This window comes from Macaca mulatta, chromosome 5 (genome assembly GCF_049350105.2).
Source record: "Macaca mulatta isolate MMU2019108-1 chromosome 5, T2T-MMU8v2.0, whole genome shotgun sequence".
Lineage (NCBI taxonomy): Eukaryota > Metazoa > Chordata > Mammalia > Primates > Cercopithecidae > Macaca > Macaca mulatta.
This window is the reverse complement of record NC_133410.1, coordinates 152,400,419-152,420,260: the sequence shown is the minus strand read 5'-3', so window position 1 is coordinate 152,420,260 and position 19,842 is coordinate 152,400,419. Positions and strand designations below refer to the sequence as shown.

The 19,842-nt window shown below is 41.4% G+C and overlaps 1 protein-coding gene across 1 annotated transcript in view; it reads left to right on the top strand.

The window, feature by feature from the left end:
* Positions 1-11,764, top strand: part of FREM3 (FRAS1 related extracellular matrix 3) — a 108,996-nt gene extending 97,232 nt beyond the window's left edge. Inside the window, exons 7-8 of the mRNA XM_001092507.5 lie at positions 3,381-3,530; positions 11,215-11,764. Of these exons, the coding sequence (XP_001092507.5) occupies positions 3,381-3,530; positions 11,215-11,456 (392 nt within the window). The 3' untranslated portion in view covers positions 11,457-11,764. The remainder of the gene's footprint in view (positions 1-3,380; positions 3,531-11,214) is intronic.
* The last annotated feature ends 8,078 nt before the right edge of the window (positions 11,765-19,842 follow it).

The following is a 19,842-nucleotide window of genomic DNA, read 5'->3' as shown; positions in this document are numbered from 1 at the left end:
CAATAGATGTTTATTGAACTGAACTAAAAAATATTTTTTTGAAAAAACATTGAATTGACTTTGCCAAATCTGATATTAAGAACCAATACTAACCAATGGGCATTATATTTCTTTTCTCAGAATTCAAAACCTGTTTAAATAAGCAGTTCTAGAATTTTTCTAAAGATTAAGCCTACCAGTCTGTTTCTAGAACCTGTTTTCTATCCTGAGGCAACTGGAAAAATATTTTTCTATCTTCCATCTGTTGGTATCCATTCTGTTCTGTATGGTTTCTCAGTTTACCAACATTGTTTCTGTTACCTCACCTGCAAAACTTGGCATTAAATGTCTCTGAATATGAACACTGAACTCATTTTAAATGATAATCTTATCTCTCTGAGAGCTTAATTTCTGACATCGTATTTATTTTTCCTATTCTCATGTAAAGGACATTCTCTCTTAAAGGAGATTAAAACTCATCTATGGCTGTGGAATCCATTTAACATAAATATGGTGTGGTCAAAGCATCATACTCTCCTAATTGCCCATCCTTTAGAATCACTGCTAGCATCTCAGTTTCTCAGACAGAGCTAAGGTAAAGAGTACTTGGAAACTCTTCTGTGCTACATGGAGGAGCTATTTTCTCTATTCTGACAGATCTCCTGATACTCAATACCTAGAGCATCTAGAAATAATTTCATGACATTTTTTCCAAGTGTCACTATCCTCCTCTTATGTCTTATATCTTAGTGTATTCAGAGGCTTGAGTTCTGACATTTTTTTCTCTGAACAACAGTATAACTGATGCAAATGTTTTTTTACTTTTCTCACTTCTTGCCCTTCCCCAATGCCACACAATATAATTCCTCTGCTAAAAATGCAGGTAACTTTGTCCAGACTTTTTTTTCAAAAAACTTTTTAATAAGTTCAAAATATATCAGAAGAGAGTTAAAACTGTCCATTTGACGAATTTTTGAGACTTTGTCAATATGCTAGCCACTGCATCACTAAAAATACAAGGGCATATAGAATATGGTCCCTGACCTTGAGAACAGTTCATAAGGCTCTGATAAAAACACAGGACAGCATGTTAGAATGTATTTAACATTTTTGCACTTTAAAGAGATGCTAAATCAAGAGAGGGGGCTCGAAGGAGACCATTTGGGAGGTATGCGTGCCACCTGCAATGTGGAGAACCCAGTGAACTGGGATCTGGCTCTGCCTGGAAAATCTCAATGTGGGAGATAAACTGGTTGGCTGCTTTGGTGGATGAACAAAAGAGAGGGACTGCATTGGGGTTAAGCAGTATTCCTAGAGTTTATCAAGGCAGAGGATGCAGGAAGGTTGGCATGGACCATATGTTAGCCATGCATACAAGAGTGAGCCGGAATGAACTTGTCTTAGGTCGCGTCCAAAGGTGCCATCTAGAGGCTGAACAGAGGTACTGCCAAATGCTAAATAGGTTGAGGAATGATTAAGTCACCAGCCAGAATATAGCTGTTTCATCCTGATCAAGAGAACTGCAGATAAGAGATACCCAACTGTGGGAGTGAGAGATCGCCAAAGAACCTGCAAAAGTGTCCATGATAAACAGAATCAGCTTTTCTTCCATCTTCTGAGACCAAAGAGTACTGACATCCATGAAAGTGTTCAAGAAATAACTTTTCTGCTACTCCTGCCTCTCCGCCTTCTGTCCTGTCCCAACCGTGGAGGCATCAGAAACACCCGTTAGCAATAATGAGGAGAAAGTTATTGGTAAGAGAAGAAAGAAGGGGATATGCACATTACCCTGACCTGATCACTATGCCATAAATATATCAAAACACCACTATGTACCCCATAAATATGTACAATTACTACATGTTCATTAAAAAGAAAAGAAAGAATGACTCCACCACCCTTTTCTGAGTGCAGGCCATCTGCCTGCTGTATGCCTGAGGTGAGCAAATTGCAAGTGTGTTCCATTACTACAGTTATAGAACTATTTGAAATGTTAGGGAAGCACAGAGTGAAGAATGATTATTTCTTGAGGAAATAAATATGGCTTCCCAGAGAAGGCAACTCTTTATCAAAGCCTTAAAAAAATGAGTAGGCATTTGCCAAATTGGCACATTCCAGCTCAGAGAACATCACCAACAAAGATGGAGGCTCATAAATGCATGCTGTGTTCAGTGTATTGGGAGCTCTTTGGCATAACCAGGACACAAGCCACAGAGTGGGGTACGGCACCAGATGATTCCAGAAAAAATGGACTCAAATCAGATTGGGAGAGGTCTTGTATGCCATGGGAAAACTTTCAGCAGTTTTACTACTACTACTCCCTCAGCAGTTAAGAGATCTACTAAAATACACCTTGAAGCAAATATTTACTAAATCTGATTTCTAGCCTCCAAAATTTGAATTTAAATTCAGATATGCTCCTGATGCATTGCAATATGTTTGCAAAGGTGTCATCTCCATAACTAATTTTCCATTCGACAAGCTCAAGGGGTCGTCCCTCCATGATGAATCTGCTTCCTAATATTTACATTTTTTGCCTCCAGATGTCACAACCAACAAAAGCATTCATCTCAAAACCTTTTTCATGACAGTACATATAGTAGGTACTGTTACAGCTAAGTCTTGTATATGCTTTAAATAATCACCTAAGTTCATAGCTACTTTTTAGAACAGAGCAAACGGGGTATGGATAGGTGTATTTGCTTGGCCAAAGCAACATTCGCATTGTCAACCTCTTCCTCCTTTTACAAGATGTACAATTCCCTTCTACCCACCGCTGAAGCCTGGTGTCTGTGCTGGTTGGTCTGCTTCAGCCTTCTTTTTCTATGAAGCCACTTCTTGGCCTCTTGGGGAAGTGCTTCTGGCATCTCAGCTAACAGGATCTCTCCTCCCCCTCATTCACTGCCCCAGGATTTCCATCTGTCCCTGTAATCAGCAAATGCCCTAAGAAAAGCCATAGCCATCGTGATCAAACTCAAAATTCTGGCTCAACTGTCCTTCCACAAGAAGAGCAATTTTCTCCCTGCCAAAAAAGCCTCTCTAACTTCTCCACCATCTTTTCCCAAACAATAGCACACTTGCCAGAGTTACAGCTGATTGGCCAATTTTCCCTAGTAGGAAAATCTCTTCTATGTAATGGAAAGTTCTTAGAAAAATGAATAGCATCCCAACTGACTTCATCTCATGGCATTTCCTGGAGTCAAAGTCATGGCATGTGACTCTGATGTGGTTTTTTTGTGTGTTTTTGTTTTTGTTCTCCCTGAGCTATATAAAAAAACAAGACCTATGGGATCCGTCATGTCTGACAATTATGACAAATGCCCAGGCTCACACAGGGCCAAAGGAGACAGTACACCAGGCAAGCTGAAGCGTTCTTAGTTTATCTTTTTTTGCCTCTCTAGAACCTGTCCTGCACTTTGGGGATGCTGAATATCACGTCAATGAAAGTGCTGGCTATGTGGAGGTTTGTGTTTGGAGAAGAGGCACTGATCTTTCCCAACCATCATCCATCATCGTGCGCTCCAGAAAGTCAGAGCAGGAGTCAGCAGAAGGTGAGAGGGCCACACAAAGAACATATCATTATCAGGATACATGTTTATGGTGGGATCTAGTCTGTTAAGTGTAAGCACGCTTAGTCTTTGTTGATGGACTCTGAATGAAAGTTTCTCTGGTTTCAGCACGTAGGTGGTTTGTATATGTAATGACTTCTGCTAGTTATGAAATAAATACGTTATTCAAACAGCAGCCTTTATGATTCATTTATTACCCACTTGCTTGTCATGGGCTCAAATTAATTTTTCCAAAGTTCAGAATATTTATAGATACTTAAGCTGCTCATAAATAATATTTCAGATGAAATTACCCCCATAATGGCCAAGCAAGTCCAAGCTCCTGGAAGAATCCCATCACATATTAGACCTTTGAAGGGTAGGAGGTTTCCACTTCAGACTCAGGCATTTGCCTTAGCTTCAAACAGCATGTGTTCATGCCCTGCTCACCTTTGCATTTCCTGACATGGATGACCAAGGCCTAGCTGACAGCATGGCACAATTCTAGATACCATTTCCTGTAGAGTACCTGTCAGGTGCTTTATCAGAAAAAGAACAGGACCCAACAGGAAAAGAAAAGGACACTTCTATGTACATTGATGCCCACATTTTCTCATTTCCAGTTGTGACCTTTTGGTGTGGTGTTAGGTTGTTACTTTTACATCTTTCTAACTTTTTGATGTGAGCATTTAGCACTATAAACTTTCCTCTTACTACTGCTTTAGCTGTGTCCCAGAAGTTCTGGTATGTTGTATCTTTGTTCTCATTGGTTTCAAAAAATTTCTTGATTTCTGCCTTAATTACATTGTTTACCAAGAAGTCATTCAGTAGCAGGCTGTTTAATTTCCATGTAATTGTATGGTTTTGAGTGATGTTCATGGTATTGGTTTCTATTTTTATTGTTATATAGTCTGAGAATGTGGTTGGTATACTTCTGAATTTTTTGAATTTGCTAATAATTTTTATGGCCAATGGTGTAGTCGATTTTAGAGTATGTGCTATGTGCAGAAGAGAAGAATGTATATTCTGTTAGTTCCGGGTGCAGAGTTCCATAAATGTCTATTAGGTCCATTTGGTCAAGTGTCAAATTCAGGTCCCAAATACCTTTGTTACTTTTCTGCCTTGATGGTCTGTCTAATGCTGTCAATAGGGTGTTGAAGTCTCCCTCTATTATTGTATGGTTCCAATATTATTGTATGGTTATAGTCTCTTCATAGATCTTTAAGGACTTGTTTTATGAATCAGGATACTCCTCTGTTGGGCACATAAATATTATTCAGGATAGTTAAGTCTTCTTGTTGAATTAAACCCTTTACCATTATATAATGCCTGTCTTTGTCTTTTTTTTTTTTAATCACTGTTGGCTTAAAGTCTGTTTTGTCTGAAATTAGAATAGCAACCCCTGCTTTTTTTGTTTTCCATTTGTTTGGTAGATTTTTCTCCATCCTTTTATTTTGAACCTATGACTGTCATTGCATGTGAGATGGGTCTTTTGAAGACAGCATATGGTTGGATCTTTCTTCTTTATCTAACTTGCAACTCTATGGTCTTTTAATTGGGTCATTTAGCCTGTTTACATTCAAGGTTAATATTGATATGTGAGGATTTAATGCTGTCGTCTTGTTGTTAGCTGGTTTATTATGCAGACTCAGTTGTGTAGTTGCTTTATAGTATCAATGGTCTACGTACTTAAGTATGTTTTTGTGGTGGCCATAACGGTCTTATGTTTCCATATTTAGTGCTCCTTTAAAACCTCCTGTAAGGCAGGTCTGATGGTAATGAATTCCCTTAATATTTTCTTGTCTGTAAAGATCTTATTTCTCCTTTTTTGATGAAGCTGGATATAAAATTCTTGGCTGAGTTTCTTTTTTTTTTAATAATGCTGAATATAGGCCCCCAATCTCTTCTGGCCTGTAGAGTTTCTGCTGAAAGGTCTGCCATTAGCCTGATGAGGTTCTCTTTGCTGCCTTTCTCTTCTCTTTAGCTGCCTTTAATATTTTTGTCTTTCATGTCAACCTTGGAAAATCTGATGACTATGTGTCTTGGGGATAGTTGTCTTATACAGTATCTTGCAGGGTTCTCTGCATTTCCTGAATTTGAATATTGGCCTCTCTAGTTAAGTTGGGGAAATTTGCATGGACAATATCTTCAAATATATTTTCCAAGTTGTTTGGTTTCTCTTCCTCTCTTTTAGGGATGCCAATGAGTCATAGATTTTGTCTCTTTACATAATCCCATATTTCTAAGAAGTTTTGCACATTCTTTTTTATTATTTTCTCTTTTTGATTGTGTTCATTCAGAGAACCTTTTTGCTATGAGGTTCCTTCCTCAGCTTGGTCAATTCTGTTGATAATACTTGCAATTGGCCCAGCACAGTAGCTCTCATCTCTAATCCTAGCACTTTTGGAGGCCTAGGCAGGGGGATTGCTTGAGCCCAGGAGTTCAAGACCAACCTGGGCAACATGGCAAAACCCCATCTCTTCAAAAAATACAAAAAAATTAGCCAGGCATGGCGGCATGCACCTGTAGTCCAAGCTACTTGGAAGGCTGAAGTGGGAAGATCACCTGAGCCCCTGAGCCCAGGAAGTTGAGGCTGTGGTGAGCCATACATTCCAGTCTGGGTAACAGAGTTCGACCCTGTCTCAAAAAAAAAAAAAAAAAAAAATTAAATTAATTAATTTAAAAATAATAAATATTTTCAATTGTATTATGAAATTCTTGTAGTGTATTTTCAGCTTTATCAAATTTGTTGGTTCTTTCTTCATTTCATCTTTCAGTTATTACATCATTTTATTGTTATCCCTAGATTCCTTGGATTGGTTTTGATTTTCACCTGAATGTCAATTATCGTTATTCCTAACCATATTCTGAATTCTATATCTGTCATTTCAGTCATTTCAGCCTGGTTAAGAACCATTGCCAGGGAACTAGTGCAGTCATTTGGAGGAAGGAAGACCCTATGGCTTTTTGAGTTGCCAGAGTTATTATGCTGGTTCTTTCTCATCTGTGTGAGCTTATATTCCTTTAACTGTGATGTAATTTTAGTATAATCAGTTGACTTTGTTTCTGGATGTTTTCAGAGGGCCAAGGCTTTGTTCAGGGTCTTCATTTGTAGCTGAATTCTTGTCCTTGGTTTCACAGGGTGTTATATGCACAGTATTGTTGGTTTTGAAATTTGGGCTGTGATCTAGAAGATGGTGTGTAAGTGTAATGGCTGGTAGGCAGGCTGTCAGCCAAATGGCTCCTTTGTGCATTTGCAGCCATGTTCCCTCTCAGCACTCTAACAGTGTGGGCTCCTCTCTTACTTGAGTGCTGGCTGCAGATCCTGACTTTGCATTCCTAAGCTATATACCACAGCCCTGAGGCAAGCTCAGGTTTTACATGTCCTCTCCTGCTTGGGGGCGATGAGGACAGGGACCTTTAGCCGTGGTAATGGCGGAGGGTTTTCCACTTGTCTCTTGGAGCTCCACCCCAGAGAAACACAGAGCTACTACAATCAGAGTGACTGCATTCTGAGCCCAAGCTTGGGGGACTGGGGAGGGCCTGCCTGGTGATGAGCAGGGGATGCAGGAGGCTCACAGGGAGGACAGACTGGCCTCTTCTCCTTAGGGCAGTTAAGAGCTGGAGGTGTGAGTAAAGCACTCAGAATCTTTGTTCCTTTTCTTGTCTGTCTGGGGGCAGCAAGGGCAGTACCACTACAGTGGCAGTAACAGAAGAACTTTCAGTTGCCTCTGGGAGCTCCACCCCAGAGAAATGCAGAGCCACTGCCAATGGAAATGTTCAGTCAGGAGGTAGTGCAGCTGTGCTGTGGGCTTGAGCCAGGAGACCTGTTTAGTGAAGAGCAGAAGGTCGGCGGCTCACAGGGAAAACAGACTTGGCTCCTCTCCATATGGCAACTGGAAAGGTAGAGGTGGGAGTAAAGCCCTCAGACTCTTTGTTCCTTCCCCAGTCTGAGGGCAGCACTGGCAGAACCACTGCAGTGGCAGTGGCAGAGGCAGAGGGGCTGTGAGTTGCCACTGGGAGCTCCAGCCCAGGAAGACACAGAGCCACTACCAGTGGGAATGCTCAGCCAGGGGCAGGGCAGCCGCTCAGCCAGTCCTGAGCTGAGGGCCCTGCCTGGTGAACAGTAGAGGCTCCCAGGAAAGAGAAACTGAGCTCCTCTCCGTATGGTGTTTGTGGCATGCTGGAGGTGCTGGTAACTTGACCAGCCCTTTGTTCCTTCCCCAGCCTGAGGGCAGTAAGGGCAGTACGACTACAGCTGCAATGGCAGAGAGGTTTTGCATTGTCTTTGGGATTTCCTCCCCAGAGAAATGCAGAGCCACCAATGATTAAAGTGTTCAGGTGGGGACAAGGTGGCTGTGCTGGATTCCCAGGTCGAGAGGCCCTGCCCAGTGAGGAGTAACAGTGGCAGGGACTCACATGGAGAACAGCCTGGGCACTTTTCTGTAAGGCTGCTGCATTGGGCTGGAGGCCTGAGTTAGTCCTGAATCTCTTTGCTCCCTCCCAAGCCTGAGCTCAGCAGGAGTGGGGGTTGTGGAGCAGCAAAAATGGTGGCACTGCTACTTCTGGGAGCTCTGTCCCAAGGAAGTGCAGAGCTGCTACCAGCCAAGAGCCTAGGTGGGGCTGGGGTGGCCGGCGTCCCAGGTCGGGAGGCCCTGCCCAGTAAGAGGTAGCAGAGGCAGGACTCATGGGGAAAACAGTCTATTTCTCCATAAGGCAGCTGTGCTGTGCTGGGGGTTACATTAGTTCTCAATCTTTTTGCTCTCTCCAGAGCCTGAAGACTGCAGGGGCCAGAGCTGCAAACCGGCAAAACCAACAGGCCTGCCTGCTACCACTGGGATCTCCATCCCAAGGAAATACAGGGCTGCTACCAGCCTGTAAGCTCAAGTGGCCACACTGGGGTCCCAAGCCAGTGGGCTTTGTTTAGTGAGTTCAGTGGAGGCAAGGTGTATAGTCCATCTGCTCTTCAGCTCTGTGGATTCAGCCCCTATCCTGGGGGCATGTGAGGCAGCAGGAGCTTAGGGTTCCCAGGGGCCCTGGGACTCCATGCATGTCTGAGCCTTAGCTCTGCCCAGTCTGCGCATGGTTCCCTGTGTCTGTCTGCAGGCGCCAGTGGTGGGGGTGGTCATGGGGGATTTCCAGAGCCCAGGGTTGCAAAAGCTCATGGAAGAACTGTGGGTCCCAGGAAGCTCTCACTCACCATTTACCCACGGTGGGGATCCTCCCCTGGCTTCGCCCCAGTCCTAGGTGGCAGCTGTCCTGTCTCACTCTTCTCTGTTCTCTGTGGGTCATGTTGCTTCCTTGATGAGTCTCAACCTGTCCACCTGGATAATCCAGCTGCAGAGCTTGTGTGTTTATTCACCACTCTCTGTCCTCTCCATGAGAGCGGCACACACTAGCTGCTTCTAGTTAGCCATCTTGCCACTCCTCTCCCCTTTCTTTCATTCTTTTTTAAGTTTTCAGACAGGGTCATTTATCACTCTGTGTGTATCCATGAAAACAAGAGTGAAGAAACCAATTTGGTTAGGTGGACTTCTTTGCTTGTGGTTTGAAAGAGAAATTTAGATTCCTTTAGATAAACCTCTTTGCATAAAAGTAATGATGCCTCTGCTAGCTCTCTGGTAGGGATGAACTAATAGAAGTAATGTTCATGCTTGGGGTGGTGATTCATGGGTTTAACAAGTACAGTTGTAGAAGTAAGGTTTATACTTGATAATCTATTGAACCTAGAAAATATTTGATATCTGCTCAGGTTAGTTAACTATATTAATCTTATGTATAAATGTATAAGATATACCTTGTTACATTAATAATTATAACTTCTGTGTTCTTAATGCCTACTATTTGCCAGATATTGTGTTAGCATCCTTGCTCTACTATCTATAATCTTCACAATAAACCTTATAAGGTAGCTATCATTATCCCCATTTTGCAGTTGAAGAAAAGAAACTGAGACTCAAAGAAGTTAAAGAATTAGTATAAGTAAGCAATAAACCAAGATTTGAGTCAAAGTCCATGAGTTACAAAACCTTATCCATTACTCTCCTGCCTTAGTAATTTTCACTATAACCTTGCTTTTGTTTTTGTTTCTGAGACAGGCTCTCGCTCTGTCACCCAGGCTGGAGTACAGTGACGTGATCTCAGTTTACTGAAACCTCTGCTTCCCAGGTTCAATTGATTCTTGAGCCTCAGCCTCCTAAGTAGCTGTAACTACAGGCACTCACCACCATGCCCTGCTAATTTTTGTACTTTTAGTAGAAATGGGTTTCACCATTTTGGCCAGGCTGGTCTGGAACTCCTGACCTCAAGTGATCTGCTCGCCTCGGCCTCCCAAAGTGCTGGGATTACAGGAATGATCCACCGGGCCCGGCTCTGTTTTGTTTTCTTAATGTCACTATTTGGTGCCTTTTAGAAAAATTTTTGGAGTAATCTCAAACTTACAGAAGAGTAACAAGTAGAATGAGATACTTTTCTTTTTCATCAACTATTGAGAGTAAGTTTGGAACCATGTCTCCAAAAACTTACAATGTAATTCCTTCAAAGACGTTCTCTTGTATAACCACAAAACAAGCATAAACTGAGAAATTAACTTGATACACTTCCATAATCTACTCAGACCTCATTCAAATTTCAACAGTTGTCCTCAAATCATTCTTTACAGCAAAAGAATCCAGTTCTAAATCACGCATTATATTTAACTGTCATGTCTGCTTTTGTTTTCTTCAGTCTACAACAGTCCTCTCAACACCTTGATGTTTTTGAAGATTATAACCCAGTTATTATACTATATAGAATGTCTTCCAAATTTGGGTTTGTCTGATGGTTTTTCATCATTAGATTCAGGTAATGCATTTTCAGCAGGAATATCACAAAGATGATACTATCCTTTCATTGTATTCTGTCAAATGGCACACAGTTTCCATTTGTCCCATTATGGTGGTGTTAACTTTGGTCACTTGGGGAAGGTAGTATCTGCCAGGGTTCCTCATTATATTCCCTTTTTTCCTTTGCAATTAATATTTTATGGAGGAGTACCTTGAGACAATATAAATATTCTGTTCCTCTATTTATTTTTATATTTATATCACTCAGGGGTTTCTATTTAATTCCATTGATTATCATATGTTACAATCATTACATTTAATGGCTTTCCAAATAAGTCTCAAAGAAGCTGTATGGTGAGGTGGACCAGCTTGAAAAAATGATTAATAACAACGCAGAGAATGGCAGAACTTCACGGCTTCATAACATTGAGCAGAATGTTGTGAGATTAAAACAGATGTCTGGCAAAAGCGAATGAGTGAAACCTAATGAAAATAAAATGTATCATATTTATCTTCAAGATTAAAAATTAAAAAGGCACATCCTTTCATTTCAAATTGAAGCTACCTTCAGAGATCCTTCCATCAATTGGCAGAATCTTGGTGGAAGTAGTTGGAAGGTGATGTGCCTGGTCTAGACGTGTAAAGCCCTGGTGAGGATGGCAGGTGGGCATGGCACAAGGGCCTACAAGGCATTTGGCAGAATATGGAAGTTCCCGCTACTGGGGATCAAACCCAAAATATATGATCCTGAGAGTGCTGGGTACAAAGGAGAATGCCGCAGAGTTGATGATGATCATTTTTCTCTGAAGGAAAACTTATGACAAATTCTGCTGTCTCACTAGTGCCTTTTCCTCTTCCACTAGCTGGAACAGATTATGTTGGCATCAGCCGAAATCTGGACTTTGCTCCAGGCGTGCGCATGCAGACATTCCGCGTGACCATCCTTGATGACCTGGGACAGCCCACCTTGGAAGGCCCAGAGAAGTTTGAGTTAGTTCTTCAGATGCCTATCGGTGCAGTGCTTGGAGAACCAAATAAAACTACTGTTTTCATCAAGGATACCATCACTGACTGTAAGCAGAGTGCTTGTAGTTCCTTTGATTGAAAGACTTTAAGAGGGAAAAAAAAGAGTCAAGATATGTCTCCTAACAATAGAATGAAACTCTACTGTTTATAGATCTTAGCAATTCTGGGATATCAGTGATATTGTACCATCATTGGTGTTATATTCTGGTGATATGTGGAAATGTAATTTATGTGACTGCATGGAAATAGAAATATATATACATAGAAAACATTGAGCCCATGAAGAATTAGACCGTATTCATGTTCTTTTTCTATTTTGTTTTACTTTGTTTCTGAGGCAAGCAAGAAATCCACTGTGATCAATTAAATCAAAAGTTAAAATCAAAAGATTAACCTCTCTTTACTGATTGATGCCGCATATGAAACACTTTTCAACTGTCTCTCCATATATAAAGTTCTTTTAGTGAATTCTTCAATTTTTCTTCACAACTCTTTATCAGAACTACTTGGTAGGAATATTTTTCAACTCTTTATTCCTTTGCACTCTTTTGCAAAAAAAAAAAAAAAAAAAGGATAATAAACAGTAAAGTGATGAAAATGTAAGTAGTAGAAAGGAGAAGAAAGAAGAGTTGAAGATTTGCGTAGTTCACAAACTGCCCAGTTAGTTCTTAACTAATGTTAAATTGACAATATATATAGATATGGCTAATACCACATAAACCAAAGTTCCCAAATTATTTTGAAACCACATCTTTGTGCCCCATCATTACTTTTTAGGTATTTCTTGTGCAAGTCTTTTTTTAAAATTTGTGTTTCAGACATTAACTTATTCTCAAGCCAACATAGTGTATGATAGAAACCATTCCCAGATGCACGTTTTCCAAATGTTGAATGGGGATGACAAGGCTCTTGACTGTAACATAGTCTGCATATATAGGCCAAGAAGCCCTTGTCTACTGTTAGCCCAGGTTTTGCTTCTTTGCTAGACTTTCATTTTCCCAATCAGAGAAAATATTTTTCTAAACTACCTTATAACTCTTGACCTCACTTCTCGCTCTGTAAAATGAGAAATTTGGACTCAATTTCTGTTAAGATCTCTTCCAGTTCTGTCTGATTCCTGTCTGAGTGCATATCCACCAACAGAAAATCACCCTCCCTCACCTTGCAATTTGCCCAACTCCCAGAGTCAAAAATCTTTTAAACTCAAATTCAACAAATAGTTATTGGGCTGCTTCTTCAGGTCAAAGAGATAAGTCCCCTTCACATGCGTTAGAAAAAAAGTAATAGAAAAACTACACATGGACCAAGATAACTCTCAGATATACCTAAGAGACCCCACAGATGCCCTGGTTCGGGCCCCAGAGGAAGCCACAATTGAATTTCCTGCTGAGTACGTGTGTGCCCAGGGGAAATACACATTGTCAGCGTTATGGAGGAATCTGTTTTGAACTCGAAATTATTTCCATTCTTTCAGTGTTTTCCAGAAAATCACTCTTTTTCTTTCTCACTGTATTTTTTGTTACTTAGGTACATTCAGATGAATGCAGTGTTTAGGCATTCATATTTTTGGAGGGAGGATATCACAAACAGTGCTTTTTATAAAGTCTGTTTCATTCCCAGTTTCTACCCATTAAGACGTGCCAGAGAAGCAAAATTACATTTTTTAGGCTTCTAGGATAAAACCTGGTATATTCTAGTTATGACTTACAGCATATTCTACAGTTCAGTAATGAAAGTAATCTAGTGTCCTGAAAGAGTGAAAAAATACCTGATTTCCTACCAAGAATGGAATTGCACACTATTGAAAATTGGGCTCATTTGTCATCCCTTATATACTCTTCCCTAGGCTAACATTTTTATAGAAAAATTAAATATTTTTTTCTCACTTAATATTTTAGTTTTCTCAGAGCTGGCAAGTGTAATGGAGATATACTAGATGTTGCTATTCTTGTGTAAACTTTAAATGGAAAGGTGTTGTATATTTTATTTCAGTACCCAGGGCCCAATTTAAGGGGTCCACTGACAGGGTGAATGAAAGAGGCAGCTAAGGGCCATCATTTACTGGAGCAGAGACACCAGCCATAGGTCCTTGGTGAAATGCTGTACCCACCAGGGCTCAGCCCAGGAGACTGAACTATGGGGAGCAACCCAACACTGATGACTCCACAGTTGGTTTTCTGCCAACTAAGCATTCAAAAATGTGTTCGTCACTAAGGCAGCACAATGTTGCTGCTCCTAACCTTATTTATAATAATAAATAATTATAAGCAGCCCAGTACTCAGGAAATGGTTAACTGAATTATAGGATATCTACGTGATAGAATAGTATGAATTCTAGAGTATCCGCAACCATGTGGCTATTGCAATCCTTAAACATATGGAAAACACTAAAAGAAAATGCCTGGAAATGGTAATAACTTTCTATTAGGGTAATGAGATTATCAGTCATTTTTTTTGTGAATGTACTCTAAAGTTATTTAATCGGTAAATATATGTGCTCATTAGGAAGTTGTTGCTATTTATGAAATTAAGGAAATTAAACAGATTATAATGACCTCATTCTGTTATTATTATCACAATTTGCGATGAAGTCTCATAGAGTCCCTGCAGGAATGTTTAGTGCTGACTTGTCCTAATCCCTGGAACCTATGGATTTTACCTTATATAGAAAAAGCATCTTTGCACGTGTAATTAAGGATCTTGAGATAGGAAGATTATCCTGAATGGGCCCTAAATGTAATCACAAGAGTCCTCATAAGAGGACGTGAGATGGAGGTTACATACAGAAGAGGAGGATGCAATGTGACTATGAAAGGCAGAGATTGGAGTGAGGGGGCTACAAGCCATGGAAGGCCAGCAGCCATTGGAAGCTGGCAGGCAAGAAGTAGATTCTCCTGCTGGAGGCAGCACAGCCCTGCCAACACCTAGGCTTTGTTCCAGTAATACTGATTTTGGACTTCTAAACTCCAGAACTAGGAGAAATTTCTGTTTTTTTTAAGCCATCAAGTTTATAGTAATTTGTTTTAGCAGCCATAGGAAACTAGTACCACAGGCAGGGAGAGATCAGGAGAGTTTGCTGGTATTGGCAACGAAGTAAAATGAAGAACACTAGAAAGCACGCTCAGAGAATACAGACAGAGGCGACACTCAGTGTCTGCTGTGAGGGGATCTTTCTGTACAGATTCAAGGCCCTGTCCTGAAGACATAATGCGGTTCATCTAACAGAGGTAATACTTGGAAGCAGCATCAGCAAATATACAATGTCCTGAAAGCAATGGGAATTCCAATCTGAGGCTTTAGTAGACCTATATTTAGAAAGAAGCTGTAGGCAGTCCGGCATTAGCCTAATCTACCAATAATGTAATAATTAAGAAATCTAATGAAATAAAAAGTATTCCTTGCCTGGGCATGGTGGCTCACACATTGCTGGTGTAATCTCAGCACACTGGGAGGCCAATGCGAGAAGACTGCGTGAGCCCAGGAGTTTGAGACAAGCCACTGCAACACGGTGAGACCCTGTCCCTATAGAAAACAAAAAATTAGCCAGGTGTGATGGCCTGAGCCTGTAGTCCCTGCTTCTTGTGAGGCTGAGGTGAGAGGATTACTTGAACCCAGAAGTTTGAGGCTGCAGTGAGCCACTGCACTCCAGCCTGGGCAGCAGAGCAAGACCCTGTCTCAAACAAAACAAAACAACAAAACAAAGATAAAACTCTGATTCTATTCCTCTATTCACAACATTTCTTACATGAAATGTGTGGGTTCTTCCCACACCAATAACCAATTCTCCCACTCTTGGGATACCAACTGGGTACCCTACGATTCCTACCTGGAGTTAGCATCAGACCCCACAGGCGAAGGGCTCTGTCCCTCAAGACTGCCCCACTTCAGACACCATACTTCTGAACAACTTGGCTGCAAATTGGAGATGCCCATAATCACCTGTCAGCTTTGATAATTTGCAATAACAGCACAGAGCTCAGGGAAACACTTTACTATTACTGGTTTATTATAAAGGATATTACAATAGATAGAAATGAACAATCAGATGGGCCAGGCTCAATGTCTTACACCTGTAATCCCAGAACTTTGGGAGGCCAAGGTGGGTAGACCACTTGAGGTTAGAAGCTTGAGACCAGCCTGGCCAACACAGTGAAACCCTGTCTCTAGTAAAAATACAAAAATTAGCCGGGTGTGGTAGCATGTGCCTGTAATCCCAGCTATGTGGGAAGCTGAGGCAGGAGAATCATTTGAACCCAGGAGACAGAGGGTGCAGTGAGCCAACATTGCGCCACTGCACTCTAGCTTGTGTGAGAGAGCAAGAGTCCATCTCAAAAAAAGAAAAAGGAAAAAAAAGAAAAGAAATGAACAGCCAGATGAAGAGGTACATAGGGCAAGGTCCCAAAGAGTCCTGAGCACAGGAGCTTCTGTCCCCTGGAGTTTGGGATGCACCACCCTCCTACCATGTGGATGCATTCACTGACTTGGAATCTCTCAAAACCCTGTCATTTAGGGTTTTTATGGAGACTCTATTTTATAGGCATGATTTATTAAATCATTGGTCATTGGTGATTGACTTAATCTCCAGCTCTTCTTGCCTCCCTCGAAGTTGGGAAGTGGAACTGAAATTTCCAGCCCTGTAATCACATGGCTGGCTCCTCGGGCAAGCAGCCCATCCTTCACCTCATAGGGCATGCCCAAGATGGCCAAATAAGAACAGCTCCAGCCTCCAGCTCCCAGCGTGAGTGACACAGAAGACGGGTGATTTCTGCATTTTCAACTGAGGTACTGGGTTCATCTCACTGGGGAGTGCTGGACAATCGGTGCTGGTCAGCTGGTACAGCTCAACTAGCGAGAGCTGAAGCAGGGCAAGGCGTCACCTCACCTGGGAAGCACAAGGGGGAAGGGAATCCCTTTTCCTAGCCGAGGGAAATTGAGACACACAACACCTGGAAAATCGGGTAACTCCCACCCTAATACTGTGCTTTACCAAGAGTCTTAGCAAACGGCACATCAGGAGATTATATCCCACACCTGGCCCAGAGGGTCCCACGCCCACAGAGCCTCCCTCATTGCTAGCACAGCAGTCTGAGATCTGACTGCAAGGCGGCAGTGAGGCTGGGGGAGGGGCGCCCGCCATTGCTGAGGCTTAAGTGGGTAAACAAAGCCACTGGGAAGCTCGAATTGGGTGGAGCCCACCGCAGCTCAAGGAGGCCAGCCTGCCTCTGTAGACTCCTCCTCTGGGGACAGGGCATAGCTAAACAAAAAGCAGCAGAAACCTTGGCAGAGGTAAATGCCCCTGTCTGATAGCTTTGAAGAGAGCAGTAGATCTCCCAGCACAGAGGCTGGGATCTGAGAACGGACAGACTGCCTGCTCAAGTGGGTCCCTGACCCCTGAGTAGCCTAACTGGGAGACATCCCCCACTAGGTACAGACCGACACCTCACACCTCACACAGCGAGGTACACCCCTGAGACAAAGCTTCCAGAGCAAGAATCAGACAGCAACACTTATTTGGGTAGCAATATTCTATCTTCTGCAGCCTCCTCTGCTGACACCCAGGCAAACAGGGTCTGGAGTGGACCTCAAGCAAACTGCAACAGATGTACAGCTGAGAGTCCTGACTGTTAAAAGGAAAACTAACACACAGAAAGGACACCCACACCAAAACCCCATCAGTATGTCACCATCATCAAAGAGCAAAGGCAGATAAAACCACAAAGATGGGGGAAAAGCAGTGCAGAAAAGCTGGAAATTCAAAAAATCAGAGCACATCTCCCCCTCCAAAGGAATGCAGCTCATCGCCAGCAAGGGAACAAAGCTGGACGGAGAATGACTTTAATGAGTTGAGAGAAGAAGGCTTCAGTTGATCAAACTTCTCAGAGCTAAAGGAGGAATTACGTAACCAGCACAAAGAAACTAAAAACCTTGAAAAAAGAATGGATGAATGGATAACTAGAATAATCATTGCAGAGATGACATTAAAAGAACTGATAGAGATGAAAACCATAACACGAGAAATACGTGACAAATGCACAAGCTTCAGTAACCGACTCGATCAACTGGAAGAAAGAGTATCAGCGATTGAAGATCAAATGAATGAAATGAAGCATGAAGAGAAGTGTGGAGAAAAAAGAGTAAAAAGAAATAAACAAAGCCTCCAAGAAGTATGGCACTATGTGAAAAGACCAAATCTACATCTGATTGGTGTACCTGAAAGAGATGGGGAGAATGGAACCAACTTGGAAAACATTCTTCAGGATATTACTGGAGAACTTCCCCAACCTAGCAAGGCAGGCCAACATTCAAATTCAGGAAATACCAAGAATGCCACAAAGATAGTCCTAGAGAAGAGCAACTCCAAGACACATAATTGTCAGATTCACCAAAGATGAAATGAAGGAAAAAATGTTAAGGGCAGCCAGAGAGAAAGGTCGGGTTATCCACAAAGGGAAGCCCATCAAACTAACAGCGGATCTCCCAGCAGAAACTCTACCAGCCAGAAAAGAGTAGGGGCCAATATTCAACATTCTTAAAGAAAAGAATTTTAAACCCAGAATTTCATATCCAGCCAAACTAAGCTTCAGAAGTGAAGGAGAAATAAAATCCTTTACAGACAAGCAAATGCTGAGAGATTTTGTCACCACCAGGCCTGCACTACAAGAGATCCTGAAGGAAGCACTAAACATGGAAAGGAACAACAGGTACCAGCCATTGCAAAAACATGTCAAAATGTAAAGTCCATCGATGCTAGGAAGAAACTGTATCAACTAGCGAGCAAAGTAACCAGCTAATATCATAATGACAGGATCAAGTTCACACATAACAATATTAACCTTAAAAATAAATGGACTAAATGGTTCAATTAAAAGACACAGACTGGCAAATTGGATAAAGAGTCAAGACCCATCAGTTTGCTGTATTGAGAAGACCCATCTCATATGCAGAGACACACATAGGCTCAAAACAAAGGGATGGAGGAAGATCTACCAAGCAAATGGAAAACAAAAAAAAGCAGGGGTTGCAATCCTAGTCTCTGATAAAACAGACTTTAGACCATCAAAGATCAAAAGAGACAAAGAAGGCCACTACATAATGGTAAAGGTATCAATTCATCAGAAAGAGCTAACTATCCTAAATATATATGTACCCAATACAGGAGCACCCAGATTCATAAAGCAAGTCCTTAGAGACTTATAAAGAGACTTAGACTCCCATACAATAATAATAGGAGACTTTAACACCCCTCTGTCAACGTTAGACAGATCAACAAGACAGAAAGTTAATAAGGATATCCAGGATTTGAACTCAACTCTGCACCAGGCAGACCTAACAGACATCTACAGAACTCTCCACCCGAAATCAACAGAATATGCATTCTTCTCAGCACCACATCGCACTATTTCCAAAATTGACCACATGGTTGGAAGTAAAGCACTCCTCAGCAAATGTACAAGAACAGAAATTATAACAAACTGTCTCTCAGACCACAGTGCAATTAAACTAGAACTCAGGATTAAGAAACTCAACCAAAACCGCTCAAGTACATGGAAACTGAACAACCTGCTCCTGAATGACTACTGGGTACATAACAAAATGAAGGCAGAAATAAAGATGTTCTTTGAAACCAATGAGAACAAAGATACAACATACCAGAATCTCTGGGACACATTTAAAGCAGTGTGTAGAGGGAAATTTATAGCACTAAATGCCCACAAGAGAAAGCAGGAAAGATCTAACACTGACACTCTAACATCACAATTAAAAGAACAAGAGAAGCAAGAGCAAACACATTCAAAAGATAGCAGAAGGTAAGAAATAACTAAGATCCGAACAGAACTGAAGGAAATAGAGACACAAAAAAACCCTCCAAAAAATCAGTGAATCCAGGAGCTGATTTTTTGAAAAGATCAACAAAATTGACAGACTACTAGCAAGACTAATAAAGAAGAAAAGAGAGAAGAATCAAATAGATGTAATAAAAAATGATAAAGGGGATATCACCATCGACCCACAGAAATACAAACTACCATCAGAGAATACTATAAACACCTCTATGCAAATAAACTACAAAACCTAGAAGAAATGGATAATTTCCTGGACACTTACACTCTCCCAAGACTAAACCAGGAAGAAGTTGAATCCCTGAATAGACCAATAACAGGCTCTGAAATTGAGGCAATAATTAATAGCCTACCAACCAAAAAAAGTCCAGGACCAGATTGATTCACAGCCGAATTTTACCAGAGGTACAAGGAGGAGCTGGTACCATTCCTTCTGAAACTATTCCAATCAATAGAAAAAGAAGGAATCCTCCCACCTCATTTTACGAGGCCAACATCATCCTGATACCAAAGCCTGACAGAGATACAAAAAAAAAAAGAGAATTTTAGACCAATATCCCTGATGAACATCGATGCAAAAATCCTCAATAAAATACTGACAAACCGAATCCAGCAGCACATCAA